The sequence below is a fragment of the Stylophora pistillata genome, chromosome 1 (genome assembly GCF_964205215.1).
Source record: "Stylophora pistillata chromosome 1, jaStyPist1.2, whole genome shotgun sequence".
In the NCBI taxonomy this organism is placed as follows: Eukaryota; Metazoa; Cnidaria; class Anthozoa; order Scleractinia; family Pocilloporidae; genus Stylophora; species Stylophora pistillata.
The window spans coordinates 24,884,297-24,911,796 of NC_142519.1; the positions used below are offsets into that span (position 1 = coordinate 24,884,297).

At 40.0% G+C, this 27,500-nt stretch overlaps 1 protein-coding gene and 1 long non-coding RNA gene across 2 annotated transcripts in view; both read left to right on the forward strand.

Moving 5' to 3' along the window:
• Positions 1-4,679, forward strand: part of LOC148741799 (uncharacterized) — a 22,386-nt gene extending 17,707 nt beyond the window's left edge. Inside the window, exons 2-3 of the long non-coding RNA XR_015995974.1 lie at positions 691-773; positions 2,966-4,679. This is a non-coding gene — a long non-coding RNA (uncharacterized LOC148741799). The remainder of the gene's footprint in view (positions 1-690; positions 774-2,965) is intronic.
• Positions 4,680-20,640: 15,961 nt separating this feature from the next.
• LOC148741801 (uncharacterized) overlaps positions 20,641-27,500 on the forward strand; it is an 8,163-nt gene continuing 1,303 nt past the window's right edge. Inside the window, exon 1 of the mRNA XM_088746800.1 lies at positions 20,641-27,500. This exon is cut by the window's right edge and continues 1,303 nt beyond it. Coding sequence (XP_088602926.1) covers positions 20,695-27,177 — 6,483 coding nt within the window. The 5' untranslated portion in view covers positions 20,641-20,694 and the 3' untranslated portion in view covers positions 27,178-27,500.

Here is a 27,500-nt window from a genome sequence, read left to right on the forward strand (position 1 = left end):
ATGGCGTAACTGACTGGTGACCGGACGTAAACAACTTGTAATGGCGAATACGAAGAAGGATTTTGCCTTTTTTTCTTTTTGCAGAATACCATTTGTATTAGAAGGCCGCGGGTCATCTCAGGGGGTGGGAGTGCGCACCCCTTGCTCCCTCCCCCTAGATCCGCTCCTGACAAAGCTGAGTCTTAAAGGGGTCGGCGTCACCCAAGAAATCCTTTCCCTAGTCTTGATCTGTGATACAAATACTTTGTCCCCCAAAAATGAGGATAAACTGTTTTGAACTGTGATGTAAAGACTTCGTACCCAAAGAAGGGATAAACTGTTTCGAACACTGGACTGTCTTTGTGGAGATGGGAGACTAAAAGCTAACGTATGAGTGGGTCGGTTTTATCCAAAATATTTTCTCTTAAGTTTTGATCTCCTACGCACTGACGACTTTCTCCCAGAAAAGAAGAAATGTTTCGAACACTGGATTGTCTTCATATGCCGAGCTTATGTTTTCTTTAGCACAAGAGATGGAAGACTAAAAGCTCAGTGATCAGGGAATCAGTTTCATCCAAAAATCTCTAAAAAGATATGAAGATTACTCATTTTTAACATTGCTACCTACGTTGAGATTTAAAAACTCGGTTAGGATTTTCCTGAAAAGAAAAAGATGTTAATCAAATTTTGTTTGTTTCAATCATTACACAGGACATAAGCAAACGTGGAATATCGTTTGTGTTCAAACGGCTTGGATCTTAGGGGACCCTGATCGACTTCCTTTGGTGCCAATGGTAAGTATTTTTTTATTGTCACATGGCTGCATCATTTTTGGCATTTCGCAGAGTTGAGCTTGGGATAAACTTATAAGAATGTACCTTTTTTTTCGGGGGTGGGGAGAGATCGGGAATAAAAGCGATAAGAGCACGGTGTTAGCGGTGCGAGTTCAATTTACAGCGGCAGCTCCTGCGGAACTCTACAGCAAATTCGCCCTCAACGGCTATGGGTTACAGAAGAATGAAACAATCGACTTATCAGGCTCACACAAAAGTAAATGCCCGGATGAACAACACAGTTTGTCTTTGAACGATTGTCAGACAACTCGCTCCCTGGACAATTAGCCCCAGACAACTCGCCCCCGATCTTCAGACAACTGGCACCCAATATGAAAACACTTATGTTACGTTGGACAAATATATTTTTATGCTCATAAAGTAATAATTTCTTGAAAGAAGAGGAAAGTTTGTTTTTTAAAGTACATTGCGAGACCGAGACTTGCGTTTGTAGCGAGCGATTGTAACGATCGCGTAAACAGATGAAAGTGACCATTTTGTCATCCAGCCACAGCATTTGAAGTAATTATAATGAAACAGGTTTTACTGTTTTTGTTTTATGTTTTGGAGTATTCCGCTGTGAAAGAACAAACACCAGACGCAAATAGCAAACAACTTTGATCGCAGACATAATCATAGTCGCCATATTGAATCTGCAATATTTGAGCCCAGGGAATATCAACCCAGGCCTGTCGAATAGACACAGCACAGCTTACCTCTCAGAAAACATGCACGCGCGCTATCATTAGTTAAGTCCTCTTAAAGTGCGCAAGTGTCATGAATACTTTGACAAAATTAAAGTGAATGAATGAGACAAGGCAATACATTCATTTGATTGATCATTGATCACCAACCGAGAATCATCTTAGAACTACAACACGCGAACAACTAGAATGGCTTCCGTAGGCCACATCTCTGTAGATGTCAAACTTGTGCAGCGCTTCCTGGCGAGGATGGTATCCCAAACTTTCGTTCCTATGAAATTTTGCGGACCCCAAGTAAGCGGCCGTAAGCTGCTATGAACAAAATAGCGCTCGAATCTGTCGTTCCATGTCTAAGCCACGATGTATTGGGCTTTCTGAATGTTCGTCTAATGAACCCCATCTTGTTTAGATGCATCGTAGGAGATTTTGGACGCTTCTAGGTTACATGCTTCTCTTTATGCTCAATAGGTCCTATGGTATCGGGTCAAAGAATACATAGCAACTTTCAATAGCTATAAAAGCCAATGGATGTTTGGTCTTTAAGTCTTTTCAGGTGTCTTTTAAGTGAACTGGTATTAGTCAAAGTCTCAAATTGTTGGAAGGCGAATTATTTTTGTTTTATGCAGGCCTCCTCATCGCGTCCATCGCAACCACAATCTTGTTTCTCCTTTCCGTTATTGCCCGGATGATGGACCAGTTTTGTTCGAGTGATGATTTTTTTCTTTCCACGATGATGGTTACAAAAAGATACTTAGCATAAATAAGATACACCACTGTATGTTACTATTTTATCCTGTGTTATAAGTACCTTTTGTCTTTGTGAGTAATAGCATGTATATCCCTTTTTTCACTTTAGTGCACTCTTGCTAGTCTAATACGCGGTTAGGAATATGCTTTTTCCATTTTGTTTTCACAGGGTTGACACAGGAAGGATGCAAATATGTCAAATTTACCAGTCTCAACTAATCAAATGCTGGAAAAACTATTATAAGTTGTAATTAGTGGTCAGTCATGCATATGGCTTAATGCACTTTCTTTAAGTTCTCAGTACTGGTGGGTCCTTTTGTATCTTCCTTTTTACTGGACTTGGCCTTTTGGATTATTTTAGTTGCTTAGGGTTTGGTTTATTGAGCGGGGCATGGAGGGTTCTGAATACAGCAATACCACAAACAAAAGAGAGCAAACACTATATCTCTGCAAGAAATATTATTAACACACCAACACTATGATAGAAGAAATTCTCAGGATATACCTGGTCTGGTTTCACTTATTTTTACGGTATGATAGTCTTTGGCTGGCCAATAGTGCATGTGGTAGAGGTTCAGAGGTCAAGTATGATATAAACAAACATGGCCAGGGGTCAGTCAGCTAATGTTTATTCAAGACTCACTCAGATGTACATGAATTGCTATTTTGTTTGACAATCAACCACAGGTTATTGAAATCTAGTTTATTATAGGGTTGAAGAATGAAGTGCAACACTGGAAATGGTTTATTTCATTGAACACCTTCAGTTTGAAATTACAATTTGAGCATGTATGCCGACGACCATCAGATGTATGTCATGGGGAAGAAGCATGACGTTGTCGCGCAAAGTATCAAGATACATGGAGAGAAAGCTCTATCCTGGTACAAGAACAACTATCTCTCAACCAACCCAGAAAAGTTCCAGCTATTAACGATCAACCCGAGAAATGTTGACAAAGACAACGATAATCAAAATTTTTCTGTTGACGGTCATACTATTGAGAGAAAGGGGGAAATACGGGTTTTAGGAGTTCAAATTGATGAAAAATTGAGTTTTACTAGTCATATCAGTGATCTATGCTCTAAGGCCAGTCAAAAAGTAGGGGTCCTAGTGCGGCTACGCAATTTGATACCCTGTAATGCTAAACTATCACTTTACAGGTCTTCAATTCTGCCCCATCTAACCTACTGTCATCTAGTATGGCACTTTTGTAATGCATCAGATCGGAGAAAGCTTGAGCGGATTCAGGAGCGAGCAGTTAGGGCGGTGTACAAAACTAGATCAGCGTCCTATCAAGAACTGCTAAGTCGCGCCAAACTACCGACGTTGTACAATCGGCGCCTACAAGACATTGCCACTTTGATGTTTAAAGTTAAGCACAGTCTCGTACCCGAGAATATTTCTGCCTTTTTTAATATAAAGAACACTCAGTATAATTTACGGAACAGTGACTTCGAACTGCCAATATTCGAAACTGTAAGATTTGGTGGGAATTCTATTAAATATATGGGACCTCTCATCTGGTCGAAGTTACCAAGACACCTAAGAACGATAGAAACTCTAAATTCGTTCAAGAAGAACATAAGAAAAGTCGACCTTTCAACTCTCATTGAAATTTAAAACTTAAATAAATAACTTTATAATCTTTTAATTATCTACTGGAAATAGCTATTATCTACATATGTAAACGTATTTGACTTTTAAATTTTTTAGTGTCTCCCATTAGCTTATAGCTAAAAGCATAGACACTTAAATAAAGTTTTTCATTCATTCATTCAAACATGGTACACTGTAAGGTTTGAGATCACTGCAATACTGCAATGCTAGTTCTTCACAGCAGTACTGCACTAGTAAAAGGGTCAACACTGCAACATGGCAAACCTGAATGTTTCCCCTACACTCAGTTGAAAACAGGTTTTAAATCTGGTACTTGAATTGAGATTTACCTTAAAGATTTCAGTGTGGAGGCGCGGTGGCCTCATGGTTGGTGTGCTCGACTCTGGAATTAGTGGTCCGGATTCGAGCCATGAGCCGGGGACATCGTGTCGTGTACTTAGGCAAGACACTTTACTCTCATAGTGCCTCTCTTCACTCGGGTGTTAAAGTGGGTACTGGTGAATTTAATGCGGGGGGTAACCCAGTGATGGAATAGGATTCCATCCAGGCGGGGGTAGAATTACTCCTAGTCGCTTCATGCTACGGAAATCGGGGTTAGGTACCGGCCCGATGAGCTGCGTGGCTCCTAAGTAGGCTTTACCTTTTGTCTTAAAGATTTCATTTTGCCCATTTCCATCTCTTTTAGGATGTTTTTTTTTTTCATTTGGATAGGCTTGTTATGTTGTCCTCTACCTGTCTTGAATGGCCACTTAAAGAGGAAACTGTCAAATAAAACTAAGAATTATCTCTCAAGTCAAATTTATGCCATCTTTGTCGTCCAAAATCGACGGTAGTACTTTTTTTTCAAAATATTTCAGCAACTTACTGCATATTACATTTATTCTTTGGACTGATTGGACAAAATATTATGCATGTACATCACACAAGCCATTTGTTGATGAACCTTTATCAAGCGGTCAACCTGTGTTAATAATGGTGCCTGCTATTGCCACTATAATGATAAGCACTCGAGCTGTGCATCACGGCATGGTCATGCTTGCTCTTGCATGAATAAAAGAACTCTCTTCCTACAATGATCATGCAAGTGATTGGTCCCCATGAAAAATATCAGAAAAACGGGAAAAGTATTTTACCCATTAATTCCTTAGTGTTTCGCTTGCCTATGGGAAAGAAAAACACAAAAGAAAACAAAAAAGAAAAGACAATGCACAGGAATTTTTTCTGAAATCATATTTTCCCCTAAACAAGCTCAGATGAAAGAAGACCATTTTAATAACCTATTTTCCAAGGAAAAAATGATAAATGCCTATAAAATTTACTCAGAAGTCAAGTTAAAATACAAATTTGGAATCACTGAACTTTTATGCATTTATCCATGTGGATGAAAAGCGAGACCAAAGCTTGATAAACTTTTAGAAGCAAAAAAACGTTTGTACCAAACCTGTGCCGTAGATCACTATGATTCTCTCTGCTTAAATCTTTGTTTATGCGACTTCATGGTCATAAAATCAGATAGCATTAAGTTGAAAATTCTGAAAATAAATGTTTTGACCCAAAATCTTCAATCAAACGGCAATTTACGCACACATCGTAATTAAAACATAATTTTATTGGGCTATGGAAAGTAATGTCAAATTGTCACTAGGCCTCACTTGAAGTAAGTAAGTCTGGTTTTCACTTTGTAACCATAATTTGCACCGCTTTGGAGAATCAGAATGTCATTGATTCCAAAGCTTATTCTGTTGTATTTAAGACTTTGAAATCCATTATTTTTTAAACAGATATTCGGTAAAATATCAGTTTTTCACTTTGACCTGCAGAAGGTCCAATGCAGTGGGTAAAGGACTAAAAATCTGAGTTGTAAAGTTTGATGTCAGCCATGTGGACTTCTGTTTGATCATTCATTTGTCGTTATCACTTCAATACTGCTTAGCGTGGGGAGGTAGGGGGGGAGCCTTTCTCATGTGAGACAATCTTGCTACGTAGAATCAATGTCTTTACTTACAGGGGAGGTGTTAGGAAAGCTTAAACAATATGTGCAGGTGACAAATTTTGAAATAATAGTAAGTAAAACGTAAGGAAACACATGGTGGCCCCTATTTTTAATGACATTGGGCAAAGGGAAAAAGTCTATAAAACACACACTCAGTTAATTTTTCATTCAGTGCAAAAACTGTTTTAGTATTTTTGGTTGTGCAAGTGAGAGTATCTGGCTTAAAAATGAATAGGAGGGGGGGGTAAGTTTCTAAAGAACCTTTGATGCTGCATCAGAGGGGAAGTAACACAAGACAATTTCTGTTTTATCAGTTCACTTGATAATGTAAATTAGCCACTGTAAAGAGTTTCAAAGCTGACCTCTCAAGTGTTAGCCCTTCATTACAGCAAATGGAGGAATTGTGGGTCATGTCAGTGTGGGTTGTGCTATTAGCGCCAAGAATGACTTTTTTATTTTGTATCTTTGCTGCTGATATTTTCCAAAAGTTAAGAACTTTGTAAGTCTGCTCCAGACGCATTTTCCTTGTGCGGGATTAAAGCGGGCAATCCCCAGCAGGCAAGATGGGTCCGTCTTGCCCTCTCTGGTGGCCAATCAGAACACAGTATTTGCTTTATCTTGCCAGCGGGTGCTGCTAGCTGTATAATTCAATAGTTGTATAAATATGTTTATACAGAAACTTTTGAAATAACCCATACTTGTGAAAGATGATGTTTCAGTATTCAGTGAATGAATCAGAACTCTGAGTGCTCCCAACCCCGTATTGTATTTTGGCAGTGTGTTACTTTGCTGCTTAAGTGAGCGGTATTCCTCTTTATTGTCCAGCTGTGCTTCGTAGACTACAAATAAGGCATGAGACGAGTACAAATATCATGCGATATTTGTACTTCAAAAACATCCGCAAAATTTTCCTGCACTGAAGTGACAATTTGGTGTGTTGGATGATAAATCTCTTCTTACACGTTTTGTTGTGTAGTATCGCTGAGTATTTTTGTTGTTTGTATTTTGACGAGCCCTGCTCATGAAAAATACAGCACAACTCGTAGAAATACTCAGCGATACTACAGAACAAAACGTTTAGTACAATATACATATCCCTGATTTCACAACGAGGCTGATTGTTTGTGGTTATTGCAGGCCATTGATGACCGTGACATGGAGAAGAAAAGAGCAGACAGATTAAGAAAAAAATGGAAAAAGTAAAAAACTAAACTAAGGAGAGTATTGAGGTAAATGGGCTTCCTGATGATTATTTTCAGTAATATTAAGACTTTTTTCAGCTGCTTATGTATGGTGCAGTCAACATCATGATCATGCCTTTTACTCCAACCAGGATTTTTTTGAAAAAAATATCTCCTTTTGATCTTATTTCAACAGAAGGTACTGACAAGGAGAATTTTTCTTAGAATCAAAGCTGCTTCTAATCTTTTCCTATATTCTTGTGATCTTCTCTTTGTATTACTGAAAGAAGAAATTACATGCTGGACACTCTAAGGATGTAAAGGGTTAATGTTGATGTAGCACATAGCCATTGGAATGCACAAGAAACAGTTACAGTGCTGAGTTAACTGAAATTTATTGAATTTATTTAACAAAACCCCTCTCAAAATGCTAATGGAAGAGGTCTACAAACTGTCAAGGTTCTATTTGTAATAGCCTGTGGTAACAGTGACTTAAGGTGATTCCGCAGAAAAAGGTTATCAAGCAATTTTTTAAAACTTTCCCTGAATGTTGCTACCAAATTTTGTTTAAAAAATACAATAAATAGGTAGATGACCTTGCCTGGTCGAGAGATACAGTATTGTGCACAAGTAATGGAAACGAAAATCGCCAAATTTCATTTATTTTTCTTTCAAATTTTCATCGAACTTTCCTGCAAAAAATCACTCAAAGAGTTTCACCTCCCCTCTGTGTCGTTTCGCCAGAACAGAGAGCGATATTTCTCTGAATCTTCGTACCGAATGAAAGTTCATGGGGAAAAAGTCGAGGAAGACAAAACAAATCTATGCACTACATGCTTGATCTACCTGTCAAGTACTGAATACGAAACAAGAGATTATAACATCTTGGCATGAAAGGTTTTTTAATGCTTGTGTGAACTGCATCCATGTTTTGATTATAGCCATGATGCATTTTGACAGAACAAAATTGTGGATTACTGAAAGAAGTAGAAGTTGAGCAAATATTGATGAAGCGTGTGGGACAAAAGTGTTCAAAAATTTAGGGAAGCTTCTAAACAGAAGGGAAAATTGAATGGACTGCTAAATATGTTGAACTTAGTTGGATAATATCTTGCACAAACTGTTTCTCATCTAGAATTACATGGAAATTTTTTAGTAGTTATCAAGCTTACAGATGTTTGCAAGCTCATGGAAATAGGTTTTTACTCTTTTTCAAAATATCATCTAAATGAGTTGTCCTATAATCAACACCAGCTATAAAAAGGAGCCTCTATGGGTATTTCCGAAGAAATGGATGACGCGAAGATCACCGCGGAAAAAACGCAGATCTCAATATCGAAGCGAAGAGTTGAAAATTGACCAAAATTTGCGTGATCAAATTGAACACAGATAAAAAAAACTGTCAAAACCTGTAAAAAGTGCAGAAAATATCTGCTATTTCTGAATTTTGGCATTTGACCACATTTCACTGCGATTTTGACAATGGTGTCATATGTGCCATATTACAAGGCTGAAAATGACAAAAATAGTCGTCTGATAATGGAATCATTAATGACATTAATGACGTCAATGAGAAGCCATTAAACAATGGATTCGATTTCATTTGCATTATGTTGGTCGTGTCGCTGATCTTTAACCTCGTGGTCTGCAGAATACTTGGAAGTCAAGTATTCTTTGTATACCATCAGCTCAAAAGATACCGAAATGCCATCTATAAAGCTGTGGTGGTGGCGAACGACGGTATATGAGCAGGGAAGCTTGCAACCTCTTGAGAAACGCTTAAAAACTAAGGTAAGCATATCACTGACCAACACTGAGTATATATAGTTTACGTCATAGAAAGTGCGGCTTACGGAGTTTTATCCACGAGTTGTTTGCGTCAAAACCCGAACGAGCGAGGTACGAGCGAGTGAGGGCTTTTGACAGAAGCAACGAGTGAATAAAACCCCGTACAAAGCACTTTCTATGTCGTAAGCTGTTTATTGCACATAACACGAGAATTTTCATTGAAATAATTTTCTGAACACAAATTAGAAACAATTACTAACTAACAATGGAAATTTAATGGCAATGGAAAATATCGCAGTACATGTACATCAAGGGAATAAATTGCTGAACGGAAAACTGCACTTACAAAAGTTTTTTTTTTTAATCTAAGTACGATATCAATAGAGCAATTCGAGCAAAGGCCAAATTTTGCGAGCACTTTTAAATTCAGAATACGAGCATGCGAGCAGTTGCAAAAATTTTGCGAGCACTAGCAAGCAAGCGCCCGTGTAATTCTTTCAAACAATTCCATTGGTTATAATTCGACCCGTGAAAGAGCTGTACGCCATTCTGGTTGGCTGTATAGGTTTTTTTCACATGTGAAAATAAAGCGTATAGATTTCTACCAATGAGCTTTATGGAATAAAATTCTCGTGTTATGTGCAATAAATTGCTTTTCGTGAATTTAAACAGTGAGTTATGCAATTTGCTATTGAAATTGAAATATTTTATCACGAAACCCGCATATCTCCACTAAAACGGAACCGAAGCTCTGCATATCGTCGCGCTAGTTTGCTGACGAGATTGACGGGAGATAAAAATAATAACTGGTAATGTGGGATAAATTGACCACAATAGTGACGCTTTTATTTCACCCCACATCAAGAAATATGGGTTAGATATCGGCAAAGAGCCAAATACGTATAAAAAGGCAACAAAAGCCTGAAGAGAGGGCCGGAGCATGGGGAGGGGGCGGGAAAATTCTTCTACAGCACCGAAATCTGTGTTCGGATGTTAACACGATGGAAATGAAGGCGAGAAGGACCAGGAGAGAAACTGACCTTGCCTATAACCTTGGTGCTATTTGATCCGATCTCATTTGATTGGCTTATGATCTGTGATTGACAACGCTCCTTGCCCCATGCAAAGGCACACCTAAATACTTAACTGACGGGCCTCGAGATAAAATCACATTACGCTTTTGTCATAATGTTGGCCTTTATCAACTGTGAATAACAATGAATAAACCTTTAAACCACTTGAAATTTAGAGTTGAGAGATTTGCATTGTTTTACAGTGGTTAGTGTCGTTTCATTCCTAGTTTTGACTATATTAACATTTAGTAACCGTCATTATCGGCGGGAAAACGCGCAATGTTCCCGTTCTTTTCGCTTTTGTTCCCGCGTGACGGGTGCATCAACCTAAATTTTTTTGTCATTTTTTGTTACTTACTGGAGACCACGCCCTTGTTTGCGACACGCCGAAGACATTGAAAAGTGTTTTAATTTGTTGCGATTTTCGAGTCACAATGGCAGGCATTGTTTTGGAGAGGTTAATGAATTGGCTTGAGGGTCGCTTGACCTCATTGTCAAATGAGGAAGAGATAAATGATTTACGACAAAAGTTGCTAGATTTTGAGTTTCACTTCGCAGAAGATGATGATTTCCATCAAGTCATTCCGCAAAACATTTCACTTAAAAAAGAAATGTTGGTTTTAAAGGCTTTTAAAAACATAAGAGGCAGGTGCCCTTAGCATTATTTTCTTTCAGTGGTTGCTGGAAGAAGTGTTTTATTTATTTATTTAACTTTTATGATTGCCGTAAGACGTTTCTCTCATACCAAAATTCACAATTTCTAAAAACTTTGGTTTTTCTTGACAACCACAGCTTCTTCGACATCTGTAAGTCATTGGGTTCCCTTTTCGGCAGCCGTAGGTGAGTTTTCTTACACCATCACCAATTTTTTATTTTATGAAAAGTTTTCTTGTTAGACGTTCGCACCGTTGCTTCGTCCGTAAAATGGTATTTAACAAAGGTTTTTATTTATTTATTCAGTTAATTGCAGTACCTTTCAGCAGTGCGAATTCAACCTCACAATCTGGTTAGTGTGTTGCGTCACTTCCTTCTAGTTTTACTTTCTAAAGGGAAGAAACGGCAGTTGTATAATAAAGCTATTATTAGTCATTGTTTGTTTCACATATGGTTTATTTAATGTATGCAGAGCGCTTGTTGCATGCGGAGTCTCCTAGCTTAGTGGTCGAGCATCTGGGTGGGGAATTTGAAGGCTCCAGGCTCCACCCCTCACGGGGACTCAAAATGTTTTTCATTATCTCACGCTCCTGACGAGACGAAGAAACATCTTTTGTTCTTTCTTTACCGAGCTCACAATTTACTATCTTTCTTATTCTTATTATCAACCGGTTTCCTTTTTGATAAATCTGCCTGGAGGGTCAGAATGGCAGTGAATATGATCTCCAGCGAAAGTGGTAAGCGAATGTCGTCATCACGAGATATGTGCACTTGTAACAGCTTTACCTCAATGGAGGGGATATGGCATCGCAACTTTGCCGCAAAATATAGCACAAAAGATCCCATGATATTTATAATGGCGCAGCGACGAGCGTAGAAAAAAACTGGAAATTGGTTTACCGATATTTGGTATGCGTTTGGCATTTTGAGTGTGTTACTGTCAGATATATAAAGTGTTCACTGATGAGCTGTGTATTTCCTGGATTGTATTTCTTCATATTCCTTTCACTTTGTCTTTATTTTTATAAGAATAATGTACCACCTCAAATCCTCACAACTTAAATTCAGCTCCACTAACGAATTACCACTCCAGAAGGGACCTCTTTTCCGGTTCATTTCTTTTTTTCAATTAGTTCTTTTCATGGATCGCTCTACCAAGATCGAGGTCAGGGTGTTTTGTATCGTGTGTTTCCGGCGCACAAAACTGCCTTTAATTTGTACGAAACAACAGAATTTCATATAGGTAATAAGGTAGACACCAAACATATTACTGATTTGAAGAGATGGATGCAAACTAACTCGTGTGAAGAAATCGAGCCTACATTAAACTGAAATAAACTCAACTGACTTTAATAGAACAATTAACGGAAGTAGCCTAGAAAAAATGAACACTCGTGAAATCGCACACAGATTCATTTAATTTGATTAAGTTAGTGATTATCTGATTTTACCACACCGGGTGTGGTTTTGTGATATAGGACGTAGTGACACTTGGGAGTTTTACAGACTAGAACCTTGACGGTAGTCTTGAATACGGACAGCGTTTTATAGAGAGAACAGCGAGTTTCGAGATTTAAAGCCTTACGGAATATTGAGCCTTGTAACACAGAAGGATTCAGCCAATAAATTCTTTACAACTTGTGACAACGATGGCCAAGGAAAAAGAAGACTAAAAGAGTCTTCCAAAAAAAAATTAAGGCTAAATTTTTCAAGAAACTGTAATTCAGTTGGCGCCTTTTTAAAAAAAAATGGCGTAGATTTCGTGAATAATGTATTGTTATTTTCCATGATGTTAATATCAGTTGCCATTACTATTTACGGTACTATATACAACATTGTCAAAATATTCCATCACTAACCATGTCGTGACGTTTTTGTGATTGTGGATGAAAAATTAATGGGGTTACCATTTAATTTAAGATGGCGGCCTCCTGTCGTCACTTTAAGTTTGCTTGTAATAAATGAGTTGTTTTGGGGAGATCTGACCTATTTTCTCAAATAGGGTTAAGGTTTTATGCTCCGTTGTCAAGACATAGAAAACTTTATTGAAAACGGCTGGTAGTTACCGCAGTGCAGGAAAGCATTATCGTTCATTATCAAGCCTTTTTGCAGTTCTCACCAAGCTACCGTTCATGTTGAGGTATTGACTTACTTTTCGTTAACGCCACTATTTTTGTTACCAAGTAAACCTGTTACTTATTCGAAAGTGTGGAAGCGCGGTGGCCTCATGGTTGGAGCGCTCGACTCTGGATCGAGTGGTCCGGATTCGAGCCCCAGCCTGGGACATCGTGTTTTGTTCATAGGCAAGACACTTTACTCTCACAGTGCCTCCCTTGACCCAGGAGAATTAAATGGGTACCGGCGAATTCAATTCGGGGGGTAACCTTGCGATGGACAAGCATCCCATCCAGGAAGGAGGGGGGTAGAAATACTCCTAGTCGCTTCATGCTACGGAAACCGGAGTTAAGCGCCGGCCCGATGAGCCACATGGCTCCTGAGTAGGCTTTACCTTACCCTTATTCGAAAGTGGGTCAGAAGGAAGACGTAGCCCACATGGAAGTTGGTATGATGTTTTCTTTCAACATGCGAAAGAAATTCATTAGGTTTGTGTTTAACAGTAGTTTAAATAAAGTAATAGGATTTCCAGAGTAATTCATTGAATAAAATAATATGGAATTCATAAAAACAAAACAAGTACAAATATCTTTCTTCCCCCCCTCCCCGCCCCACGCCCCGCCCTAGACTTCCAACATGCACATGTTACGGGCTACATTTACACTTACCCTTTCTAATGCAGCAGTGTCATTTCTCAGGCATAAAGATGACTTATAACAAAAATTGGCCGCAGAAAAAGAGGCTTTTAAGGTGCAGTTAGCTGGGGCTCTTGCTCAGTTACGAGGTGTGGTATCAAAGATAGAGGGAAGAGCAGATGTTGAGGAACAAAATAAGCAGGCGCAAAATCTGTGGACAGCTTGTCATTCGCTGACTACAGCTATCGACAAAGGTGCTACTCAACCAAAACCGCTGCTGCCTCAGTTGACAGCCATTCACGATGCGGCGGAAGAGGATCCACTGGTCTCACAAGTTCTTAACTCTTTACCAGAAGAGGCTGTGTTAAGAGGAGTGCTGAACGAAGAGAATGTGACGCGTCGCTTTTATAAGATCCGGAGATGGTGTCGACGAGTAGCCATGATAGGAGAAAACGGAGCTTCACCATGGACTCACGTGCTGTCGTACATCCAATCTTTCCTAATTTTCGATTCATTTGATCCCGTAAAACATAGTTTTGATCTTCTCGCGCGCTGAGTACTACCTTCGGCGTGGAGATCTGGAGTTAGCGAAGCGATTGGTAAATCAGCTTCGCGGGGAGCCTAAAAATGTAGCGCGTGATTGGTTGCTGGAAGCCAGGTTGCTATTGGAAACGAGGCAGGCTGTCAACTTGTTGACTGCATATGCTGCCGTATTGGGGACAGCGGGGGCTGATTGATTAGAACTTAGAGGTACAATTATTTTTGAAAGATAGTGCTAGTAAACTGTCGTTGATAAGTGATGATTCCCTTCAAACTTCATTGACATGCTGAGTGACACGTTGACGCGAGCAGCGTTCTCTGTACTCTTCTAGACAACAGCACATTACCAAATGAAATCACGAAGTTACTGTTAATTGTGGTAGAAAAGAGCTTTCAAGATGTGAAATTTCATATTTTCAGTCGATTTTCACACAGTTGTTAACTTAAAGGTCCACCTGTCAAAGCAGATTACTCTTGAATTGACTTCAGATAAGTTTCGGGATTAACTAAAGCCACCTGAACCAAATAGATAAAAGTAATTTTATGTTAGTCTCCCAGTTCCTTGAAACAATGGTATAATGCTGTAAACCAGCAATGTTTTCTAAATCCTCCATGCCAGAATCAACTGAAGCATTGTTGAGCTGGCCTATCAGCAAGGGACGTGTTGTGGCCTGGTTTGCTAAATCACTGTGCACTACAGTGTTGATGGATACACACAGAGACAATCTCAGGAAGTAGAGAGCGCATTCTGTTGTAGAAGAAACCTATCGTTCTTTGCCAAAACGAAAACCAATCAACAGGTGATCATTCGAATTTCATATCCCATTAAGTCTGGCTGCATATTTGAAAAATACGCCAGCAGTGTAATCAAAGGATTACAGCTGATGGTTAAAAATGAAATATTACAAATGTTATCTCATATTATCTCGGGTTCATATAAAGCCGGATAGGCGAGCAGAATTAACCTCCTGTTTACCCGCCTTTATCAAAGAGACTTTAGGAGTAAACTAAGTATAAATGAAAAGGTAAATTATTTACGTTCACTGTCAGTCACTAAAAGGGACAGTGTTACGATTTGCGCATGCGCAAACTTTTGACAGTCCGAAGACGATTTCAAACTTCTTGTGGGAACTTCAAGATGGCGTCCACAAGTGGAGGAAAGCAAATCTATCATGGCGGTTATGAAGAGGGGTTATAAAATAACTGAGTGCGAGAAATAAGCATTAATACAAACAATAAAGGAAATATTGTAAATACAAAATAAAGAATGAGTTACTTTGGTCTAGCCCCTAACGATAGCAGATGATAAGTTGATAGCAAGAACGGCAACCGAACGAATATGATGAAAAGTGAAATACAATATCTGATGCCTGACAGAAATAACGATTTTATTGGTAACAATCATTAACTAACGAAAGATTAATTGATAAAAATAAAGCATAAATGAAAAGCACACGAAATACGTGTCCCTTAACGTTTCGAAACTAGCAACCATCACAACTACGCAATTACATCCACCATTCTTAAAACTTTACTTCAAAATGATACAGGAGACTGGTACTATCTTTTCGCAACTTTCACTTATTTCATTCAAACGCGACAAAAAATAGGCTACATATCGGTCAAATGTTCAATACAAACTAATGATTAACCTGGAACTTTCAAATGGGTTCGCGCACGATGCAAAACTTGTCCTTTCATTCGTAACGTTGAGAAAATATCGGGACCAAAATGATCCATTGAGATTGCTGATCACTTCACGAGCACCTCCGCCATTGCCATCTGTTGCATAACTTGCGCTTATTGCAAAAAGATGTCCATTAGTGAAACAAGAAGATGACGAGAAGAAGACCATTAGGTGACCTATTCTGAGATTATGTTTTTCTCGTTACCATGGTTCCACCAATAGCGTAGCTCCATTTTCTGCATCGAAACGCACAAACAACCCACGATTCCTCCATTCACTTTGACGAAGGGCTAACGTTCGAAACGTCGGCTTTGAACTCCTTACGGTGGCCAGTTTACATTATCAACTCAGATGAGAACACCAAAATTACCTTTTTTTACTCCCTAACCAACGCAACATCACAGTTTCTTTCTATTCTTTCTATTTTGCTACCTTTTAATTCGACCTCTTTTCAGTCCACCACAACGTTGTATTATCAAGCAAACTCCCCGCAAAAAGAATCTTAGATTCGGAAAAAATAGAATTTTTATGTTACGGACAGATGAATGAAACTCATCTGTTCATTTTATTACGCTGGAAGGAAGATGAGAAGAGATTTATAACAATTTTCTTTGTGTTTTCTTTTATTTTCCATCTCTGTTCGCGTAATTCGGTTTTGAACATCTAAATTTAATTATTGACGATGCCATTTGAGTTTGTAAAACTGAAACAGTTTGTAACTTGTATAGCAGGAGACGTCAGGCCTCGGCATTTACTTCTTTTGATTTTTATCACAAGATCGATCACAGTTCAACCGAAGCTTCTGACTGTAAATGGTAAGATATCTACATGTCATGACTGACTCTTCGTGAACTCTTTATTTTTCAGTTGGTGTGATTTGTATGATATCGATCGAAGACAAAGTCGCCACAAAATAAGTAGAACGGATGTCGTTGATCGGTGTTTTTCGGTCTGACAAGACGTCAGTACCGACCACTTCTACTGTTATAAGTTTTATCCAGAATAACGTAAATTAGCCACTGTAGTGAGCTTATGATGTGCCGAGTGATAGCCTTTCGTCTTTCGTTCTAAACGAAGGGCGAAAGCTCGAAATGGCAGCTTCAAGAACTCTTTATGGTGGCTAATTGACATTATTAAATCAGTTGATAAAACGAAATGATCTCGTTTTATAAATGTATCCCCTTCCCCCCACTGACGCGGCACCATAATTTCTTTAGAAACTTACCCCCTTTATTCTTTTCTTCAGAATATAACAAAAGATCGTAAGAATCAGGTGACATGAGGGTGAACTGATCCAGCTTCAACCTTTCCAGGTAATTATCAACAGTTATCTTTTTTTGAGGGAAGAGATAGAGGGGATTGAACTTGGACTACAATAAAGTGGTGATCCTTATACTTTGTTCCTTGCACCTGTTTAATAATATTCTCACCGTTACAGTAACGCACGGTCTGTTATCTATGTGCCTCTAGATATTTCACATCCTTTTTCGAAAGATAGAAAGGGGGGGGGGTGCTACAGCCGTGTTACAAAAGAGGGGTGAAATGCACCAAAAGTCTCCCTCCCCTTAATATCGATGTATAACACATTTATTTCCGAGTTGTGATGACTTGATGGAAAATGAAAACTTTGACAGGAAGTATGTGACAAAAAACACTGAAAATAGGAAATCATTAATTCCGAGATAATTTCAAGGAAAAATTAGGAACTTGTTTTTTGTTTCTATTTACTAGCTGTACATTTAACACGCTGAAATTTAAAATAACAAACGAATTGAAAAATAAACCCCCATCACCTCAAAGAAGATAGCAAAGGTTAAACTCTTACTTCTGCATTCATGTTTTATCCTGAACAGGTTGAACGTTTTTTGAAAATCATAGGAACTTTTAGCAACTAATCAACGGATTTTTATTTCTAATAATAAAAATGGCGGCTGGGAAAGTCGTCATATATGTTAAAAAAAAATGAAAGATGCTCTGGTATCAGTTTGTCTCCTGAACCATCGAAGCGTTCACTCTCACTGTGCAGTGGGATAACTTATCATCAATGAGGCGAAAGAAGGAAAAAATTATTTGCTTTACTTTATGGCCTTCATATTTGCGAAATACATCCAAAATTTGGCGAATAACTCAATAAGCGGAGAGATATGACTTGGTCCGGCTGTTAACACTTTAATCGTTCCAAAATTAATTAAAATGTAACTTCCCCTCATAATATACAATCATCATCCAGTAAATAGGTATGAGAAATATCAAACTTATCGGGTCGAAGTTGTTATCATGATTCATTACCAAATCTCAGGAAATGTGTAGCAACTAGAGGGGAGAATTTACAATCACATCTTGGAAGTTAAAGGGTTAATTAATCGATGAAGATGGAAACACTGATACTTTTGATGATTCCCTGACTTTATCTTTACTATCATCTGCATACCATTGCGTTTATTTTCTTCGATATCCAGAGAAAATCAACCTTCATCAGAATATCTCATTCAAGTACTTTTGAATGAGATATTCATCAAAATGGACACAGAACATTTCTAGCTTCAAAAACTGAGTTAATCCTGAATTATTCAGTTTCATTTTTCTCACTGCTCTCTAATTTCTTACTTTGTGTGTCAGAGTGACAAACCACACGGTGGGTCTATCTTTTTTGGTTTATTTCTTTTGGTGAGGAAATCTGAGTTGTAATTTCTAATCTAATTTTGCAAGGATTTCCTGCAAAAAGAAGCCAAAACATTCAAAAACTCTTTCGTTTTACGATCAAGAGCGGACTTGCGGACATATGGTGGTCCACTTCATTCTCTTACTGTGCGGGTGGTGTTACATGTAATTCGGCTTTTATTTCATTTCATCTTATTTTAATTGCAGAGGTTTCCTAACTTCAAATGATATCTTTGCTTGTGAATATGTGAAATTTGTATGGCATTACATTGCATTGTGTTACACAAGTTCGTGACGTGTGGACATGCGCGATACCATGAGGAAGTGGATCTCGTCTCTTGTTAACTCTTACGTTAGCGCCCAAGAGGTTTCCTTTGTGTTAATCTCAATTTCCGAGTCCTAAGTTTGCGCCCAAAGTTCAGATAAACATGTATATACTTTTATATTGCTGATTGTGACTGCTCTCACATAGCGGCGGAGTTGGGGGCCGGAGGGCTGCAGTGCTCCCCGCCCCAACTAAAATTTTTTTGGAGGGAGGCTCAGCGCCCCGCTCCCCACGCTTTGCTGCCAAAAATATACTTAGCGCGGCATAGAATTTGGCAAGATATTTAATCTTGTGATCTTTTTATAAATTCTTTCATCAGCATCGTGCTTGGCAAAATAATCTGTCATAAAACTTTTTTTGAATAGCTCCAGCCTGTGCCCAAGAAGCTTATCAGCTGCCGGCAGTTCCCCATTAGACCAGACAGCACGTCTAGGAAATTAGCTGAGTTAATTTTGTCTGAGGGAACCCAATCAAATGCTTTGCTGAAAGATTTAGACTGGACTGGGAAAAATGAAAGTAGGTCAAAAGTCGATTACGGTCACAGTCGAAACCGTAAAGATTACAGATTGGTTTGCTTGTGCCAGCGGACAACGCAACGGGCATTTTGGAAAATTTGAGTAGGGGTATGCGTATGCCTCCCCTTTCCCCCCCCCCGCACTTTTCAAAACGCTCGCTGCCTCTGTCTTAGCAGTCTCGTCAATATTTTTTCCTGTGTCCCTGAAACGCTCCTATTGAGCAATTTCGATTCCTTTCGATATAATATTTATACAATGAAAAAGGGTTAGGAAGAGGTTTGACATGCAAATTCGTGGCGTTAACACGGCCTTAGGATTATCGAGAAAGCTTTGAGGAGGACTTTTTTGGGATGCCAACGTTATTCTGTATCCTGGAACCACAGGATCGTTGGCTTTAATTTCAGAAAAATCACTGTATGTTTTAATTGTATTTTGCTTAGTTTATCGGTGATTTCACCATAGTGTCACTTTGATTGTTGACACTCGAGTTTGATTCCACTGGCTTTCGGAAATGAAAGAGTCAATTCCTTATCATGAAACGTTCAGAAAAAGAAAACCGGAAATTTTTAAATCCCCCGATGAAAAAATAGCTCTGAGAGTGTAATGAGGCTTAGTGGTTTGCCCGGCCCTCAACGTTATATTTAGTAGTTTTATACCTACCTGACTATCTAAAAAGTGCATGCCAACAGAGGCTCACGGAGTGAAAGTTGGCTAAAAACCTTTCACTTTCGCGGAAGCGCCATTTTGCTTTTTCTGAGTGTCAGGAGTTCTACTCTATAATTAGTTGGTTGTGTCGACATAATTCTCCAAGGGGCTGTGAAATCCTCCTTAACCTTTAAAAAAAGAGAACTGTTCTGACAAGATACCGCCTCTTCAAATGAGTTATAAATTATGTAGAATTGCCATAGTTTTTGGCTAGAAAGTTAACTGAAAAGCGAGGAACAATGTATACGATACATAAACTTAAGATAAGATCATATGGAACCCCAACCAACCAATAAGGTTTCTTTCTTCTCAGTCTCATCTATTTTCATCCATAGCTGCCGCCGTGAACTGAAATCATGATTTTATATAAAATATGAGGCCAATCTCCCCGTTTTCCAAAGTAAACATACTTATTTTAGTTCATCAGTCAACGGGAATAGAAGTCACATTTTAAAATAGATTTTTCATGTTTTCAATCTCAAATGGTAAAAGCCATGAATTAGTGGAAATACACTGGAAGGCATTTTCATTTAATCGAAGCAAATATATCTTACACGATCGAGGCGGCGGAAACTTAAATTTACGTCAAATTTCTGTCAGTATTCGCCTCTTTGTGAGCCTTCCCAACCCCTCCTAGTATTAACCCAAGTACTTTCCTGTTGCGCACAAAATTTTACACTGTAAAACCGCCACTGCGTAAGAGTTGTCTGAGTCGCTCCTCTCGGATGTATTATGTTTGATTTCCTTTAATTCTGACACCAACAGCGAACAAGGTTATGATGGAAAACACAGAAGAGGACGCTACAACCACATTAGCTATCAGGATAGGTATAGCTGTTGCAATTTTTCTTCTCATCACTGGCCGTGTTTTAAAAGCCATCGAAATGTGCCACGAATGTTTCATTTACCTACACAATCGAGGATTTAGACAGGACAGTCCAATGGCTAAATTACTTTACCAAGATATCTTTACCACTGCAACAAAGGCGTACTCCAAATTATTTGACTACACAAATACTGAAAAATACGTCCGAGAACAACTACTCTTATTTCATGAATCAGATAATACTCTAGGAAAAGGATGGCTACAGTTAAGACTAGCAAAGATACTCTACGATCATAATAAGTTCGCGGAGGCCGCAAGATTTTATGAGTCAGCAATGACCATTATGAAAACAAATAATCATGCACAAGGCGAGGCGGTAAGTTATGGAAACCTAGGAATATTGCTCCAAGTACTTGGTAAATACGACAAGGCCAGAGAATATCAAGAAAAGGCACTCGCTCTCAGAATAGAAATCGGCGACAGAGAAGGACAAGCAACAAGCTACGGAAACCTGGGAACATTGTTCCAATCGCTTGGTAAATATGACAAGGCCCGAGAGTATCAAGAGAAAGCACTCGCTATCAGAATAGAAATCGGCCACAGAAAAGGAGAAGCAGCAAGCTACGGAAACCTAGGAACATTGTTACAATCGCTTGGTAAATATGACAAGGCCCGAGAGAATCAAGAGAAAGCACTCGCTATCAGAATAGAAATCGGCGACAGAGAAGGACAAGCATCAAGCTACGGAAACCTAGGAACATTGTTCCAATCGCTTGGTAAATATGACAAGGCCCGAGAGTATCAAGAGAAAGCACTCGCTATCAGAATAGAAATTGGCGACAGAAAAGGACAAGCATTAAGCTACGGAAACCTAGGAACATTGTTCCGATCGCTTGGTAAATATGACAAGGCCCGAGAGTATCAAGAGAAAGCACTCGCTATCAGAATAGAAATCGGCGACAGAGAAGGACAAGCAGCAAGCTACGGAAGCCTAGGAACATTGTTCCAATCGCTTGGTAAATATGACAAGGCCCAAGAGAATCAAGAGAAAGCACTCGCTATCAGAATAGAAATCGGCGACAGAGAAGGACAAGCAGCAAGCTATGGAAACCTAGGAACATTGTTCGAATCGCTTGGTAAATATGACAAGGCCCGAGAGAATCAAGAGAAAGCACTCGCTATCAGAATAAAAATCGGCCACAGAAAAGGACAAGCATCAAGCTACGGAAACCTAGGCACATTGTTACAATCGCTTGGTAAATATGACAAGGCCCGAGAGTATCAAGAGAAAGCACTCGCTATCAGAATAGAAATCGGCGACAGAGAAGGACAAGCATCAAGCTACGGAAACCTAGGAACATTGTTACAATCACTTGGTAAATATGACAAGGCCCGAGAGTATCAAGAGAAAGCACTCGCTATCAGAATAGAAATCGGCGACAGAAAAGGAGAAGCATCAAGCTACGGAAACCTAGGAACATTGTTCCAATCGCTTGGTAAATATGACAAGGCCCGAGAGTATGAAGAGAAAGCACTCGCTATCAGAATACAAATCGGCGACAGAAAAGGACAAGCATCAAGCTACGGAAGCCTAGGAACATTGTTCCAATCGCTTGGTAAATGTGACAAGGCCCGAGAGTATGAAGAGAAAGCACTCGCTATCAGAAGAGAAATCGGCAACAGAGAAGGACAAGCATCAAGCTACGGAAACCTAGGAGCATCGTTCCAATCGCTTGGTAAATATGACAAGGCCCGAAAATATCAAGAGAAAGCACTCGCTATCAGAATAGAAATCGGTGACAGAGAAGGACAAGCAGCAAGCTACGGAAACCTAGGAACATCGTTCCAATCGCTTGGTAAATATGACAAGGCCCGAGAGTATCAAGAGAAAGGACTCGCTATCAGAATAGAAATCGGCGACAGAGAAGGACAAGCAGCAAGCTACGGAAACCTAGGAACATTGTTCCAATCGCTTGGTATATATGACAAGGCCCGAGAGTATCAAGAGAAAGCACTCGTTATCACAATAGAAATCGGCGACAGAGAAGGACAAGCATTCAGCTACGGAAACCTAGGAACATTGTTCCAATCCCTTGGTAAATATGACAAGGCCCGAGAGTATCAAGAGAAAGCACTCGCTATCACAATAGAAATCGGCCACAGAAAAGGAGAAGCAGCAAGCTACGGAAGCCTAGGAACATTGTTCCAATCTCTTGGTAAATATGACAAGGCCCGAGAGTATCAAGAGAAAGCACTCGCTATCAGAATAGAAATCGGTGACAGAGAAGGACAAGCATCAAGCTACGGAAACCTAGGAACATTGTTCCAATCGCTTGGTAAATATGACAAGGCCCGAGAGTATGAAGAGAAAGCACTCGCTATCAGAATAGAAATCGGCCACAGAAAAGGACAAGCAGCAAGCTACGGAAACCTAGGAACATTGTTCCAATCGCTTGGTAAATATGACAAGGCCCGAGAGTATCAAGAGAAAGCACTCGCTATCACAATAGAAATCGGCGACAGAGAAGGACAAGCATTCAGCTACGGAAACCTAGGAACATTGTTCCAATCGCTTGGTAAATATGACAAGGCCCGAGAGTATCAAGAGAAAGCACTCGCTATCACAATAGAAATCGGCCACAGAGAAGGAGAAGCAGCAAGCTACGGAAGCCTAGGAACATTGTTCCAATCTCTTAGTAAATATGACAAGGCCCGAGAGTATCAAGAGAAAGCACTCGCTATCAGAATAGAAATCGGCGACAGAGAAGGACAAGCATCAAGCTACGGAAACCTAGGAACATTGTTCCAATCGCTTGGTAAATATGACAAGGCCCGAGAGTATGAAGAGAAAGCACTCGCTATCAGAATAGAAATCGGCCACAGAAAAGGACAAGCAGCAAGCTACGGAAACCTAGGAACATTGTTCCAATCGCTTGGTAAATATGACAAGGCTCGAGAGTATCAAGAGAAAGCACTCGCTATCAGAATAGAAATCGGCGACAGAGAAGGACAAGCATTCAGCTACGGAAACCTAGGAACATTGTTCCAATCGCTTGGTAAATATGACAAGGCCCGAGAGTATCAAGAGAAAGCACTCGCTATCACAATAGAAATCGGCCACAGAAAAGGACAAGCAGCAAGCTACGGAAACCTAGGAACATTGTTCCAATCGCTTGGTAAATATGACAAGGCCCGAGAGTATGAAGAGAAAGCACTCGCTATCAGAGTAGAAATCGGCCACAGAAAAGGACAAGCAGCAAGCTACGGAAACCTAGGAACATTGTTCCAATCGCTTGGTAAATATGACAAGGCTCGAGAGTATCAAGAGAAAGCACTCGCTATCAGAATAGAAATCGGCGACAGAGAAGGACAAACATTCAGCTACGGAAACCTAGGAACATTGTTCCAATCGCTTGGTAAATATGACAAGGCCCGAGAGTATCAAGAGAAAGCACTCGCTATCACAATAGAAATCGGCCACAGAGAAGGAGAAGCAGCAAGCTACGGAAGCCTAGGAACATTGTTCCAATCTCTTGGTAAATATGACAAGGCCCGAGAGTATCAAGAGAAAGCACTCGCTATCAGAATAGAAATCGGCGACAGAGAAGGACAAGCATTCAGCTACGGAAACCTAGGAACATTGTTCCAATCGCTTGGTAAATATGACAAGGCCCGAGAGTATCAAGAGAAAGCACTCGCTATCAGAATAGAAATCGGCCACAGAAAAGGACAAGCAGCAAGCTACGGAAACCTAGGAACATTGTTCCAATCGCTTGGTAAATATGACAAGGCCCGAGAGTATGAAGAGAAAGCACTCGCTATCAGAATAGAAATCGGCCACAGAAAAGGACAAGCAGCAAGCTACGGAAACCTAGGAACATTGTTACAATCGCTTGGTAAATATGACAAGGCTCGAGAGTATGAAGAGAAAGCACTCGCTATCAGAATAGAAATCGGCGACAGAGAAGGACAAGCATTCAGCTACGGAAACCTAGGAACATTGTTCCAATCGCTTGGTAAATATGACAAGGCCCGAGAGTATCAAGAGAAAGCACTCGCTATCACAATAGAAATCGGCCACAGAGAAGGAGAAGCAGCAAGCTACGGAAGCCTAGGAACATTGTTCCAATCTCTTGGTAAATATGACAAGGCCCGAGAGTATCAAGAGAAAGCACTCGCTATCAGAATAGAAATCGGCGACAGAGAAGGACAAGCATCAAGCTACGGAAACCTAGGAACATTGTTCCAATCGCTTGGTAAATATGACAAGGCCCGAGAGTATGAAGAGAAAGCACTCGCTATCAGAATAGAAATCGGCCACAGAAAAGGACAAGCAGCAAGCTACGGAAACCTAGGAACATTGTTCCAATCGCTTGGTAAATATGACAAGGCCCGAGAGTATGAAGAGAAAGCACTCGCTATCAGAATAGAAATCGGCGACAGAGAAGGACAAGCATCAAGCTATGGAAACCTAGGAACATTGTTCGAATCGCTTGGTAAATATGACAAGGCCCGAGAGTATCAAGAGAAAGCACTCGCTATCAGAATAGAAATCGGCGACAGAAAAGGACAAGCATCAAGCTATGGAAACCTAGGAACATTGTTCGAATCGCTCGGTAAATATGACAAGGCCCGAGAGTATCAAGAGAAAGCACTCGGTGTCAGAAAAGAAATTGGCGACAGAGAAGGAGAAGCAACAAGCAATGGAAACCTCGGAGCAATGTTTGGAATGCTTGGTGAACATGAGAAAGCTCAAGAGTGTCTCTACACAGCGCTATCAATAACAAAGAGAATTGGCTGCAGAAGAATTGAGGCCAATATGTATGGAAACTTAGCAGGTTTTTTTTTATTGCGTGGTAAATTTGCAAAGGGTGAGGATTATTTAGAGAAAGCACGTGCAATGAGAATGGAAACGGGTGACAGAGAAGGACAAGCGGCAGATTACAGGTACATTGGCCTTATTTCTCGTAAGCGTGGTGAATATACCAAGGCCCAAGAGTATTTTAAGAAAGCCCTTGCCACTGACCTCGATTTGGGCCTCAGAGAAGCTGAAGCAATCGATTACGCACAGTTAGGAATATGTTTTGTATTCCTTGGTAATTGTGACGTGGCTGAAAACTACCTTCAGAAGGGTCTCCTATTAAGCAAGGATATTGGACACAACCTGATTGAGTTTAAGTGCCTTTGTAATCTAGCAGCGTTAAGGCTATTACAATTCGATTTTAAAGAGGCCTTTTCGTATCTTTATCGTTGCACTGACAAATTGGATACTTTACGAGGTTTTATTAAAGACAGCGATCAGATTAAAATATCTCTTTTAGAGGAGCACGGTGCCCATATCTACCAGACGCTCGGTTGGTTGCTTTCCTCCACCGGGAATCCCCAAGGCGCTCTTTACGTCGAAGAGTTGAAACGGGCAAGAGGCCTAGCCGACTTAATGGCAGCTCAATACTCTGTTAAAGAGCAGATTTCAGGCAACCCACAATCTTGGTGTGGCATTCAGAACATTATCGCAAAGGAAACTGACTCTACATGCCTTTACATTTCGGTTGGTAAAGCGGGTGTACGATTTTGGATTCTCAAAGCAACAGAAGTTATTCGTTTTACAGAAAAGGAAGAAAGCCCGATCAAAAACGAAGACACTGGATTAGTCCCTAACTTAGATGAGTTTTTAAAAGAAAGCTTCAACAATCCTGCAAAAGACATCACTAAAACGAATCTCCACCTGTGTCACAAGATAATCATCGCCTCTGTGGCCGTTTTACTGAAAGAGCCTGAGATTATAATTGTCCCTGATTCTTGCATGTACCAAGTGCCATTTACAGCCTTAACTGATAAAGAGGGCAAATATTTTTCGGACACATTCAGGATCCGCATCGTTCCCTCCTTGACTACTCTGAAGCTTATACAGGACAGTCCTCCTGAGTACCACAGTAAGAGTGGTGCGCTGATAGTCGGTGACCCCGACGTTAGAGAGGTATTGTACCAAGGTAGACGCACGTTAGTAACACCATTGCCACGTGCAAGAAAGGAAGCAGAGACAATTGGAAGTCGTCTTGGCGTCAAGCCCTTGATTGGTGACCGCGCAACAAAACAGGCTGTACTTCAAGCGATAAATTCAGTGAGCCTGATACATTTTGCTGCCCATGGTAGTCCTGATAGAGGAGAGATTGTTCTCTCTCCTAAAGGCTCCATTGACGGTCCTCCACGAGAGAAAGACTACCTTTTGACGATGCAGGACATTTCAGAAGTTCAGGTGAGAGCTAAACTAGTTGTACTCAGCTGTTGTCACAGTGCACGTGGACAGGTCAAAGCCGAGGGAGTTATTGGGATCGCCCGAGCGTTCTTAGGATCTGGTGCTCGCTCGGTGTTAGCGGCACGATGGGCACTGGAGGATGAAGCAACAGAAGAGTTCATGAATTGCTTCTACGATCATTTGTTCCGCGGTAAAAGTGCCAGTGAATCTCTTCACGAGGCCAGGAAGTGGATGAGAAGTAAAGGCTTTGACAAAGTATCTCAGTGGGCTTCATTTATGCTCATTGGCGACAACGTGACATTTGATTTTGAAAATTGGCCAAAGTCAACTACACCTTGGTAGGCACGAGTAAAGTGGACGCACTTGATTGGAATAAAATGGACTTAGAAAGCTTAGAAATGTCAATTGTTTCCTTGTGGTGGAAGGACATTTTCTGTAAGGGACGAAAATGATACATCCAGCAAAACATTCTCAAAAAGCTCATCTAACCGCTACTTGTATTTACCTGGAACAGGAACCTTATTAATGTTCTCTTTATGAAAACTTGGAAATTATCAAATTATAAAAGCCCTTTTTTTCGAAAGTGTTAAATTACGTAGTCAAGCGAATTGAGCTCTGATGATATTTTTTTAGAAGCCGTGATTGGTTGGTTAAGTAAATCGAAT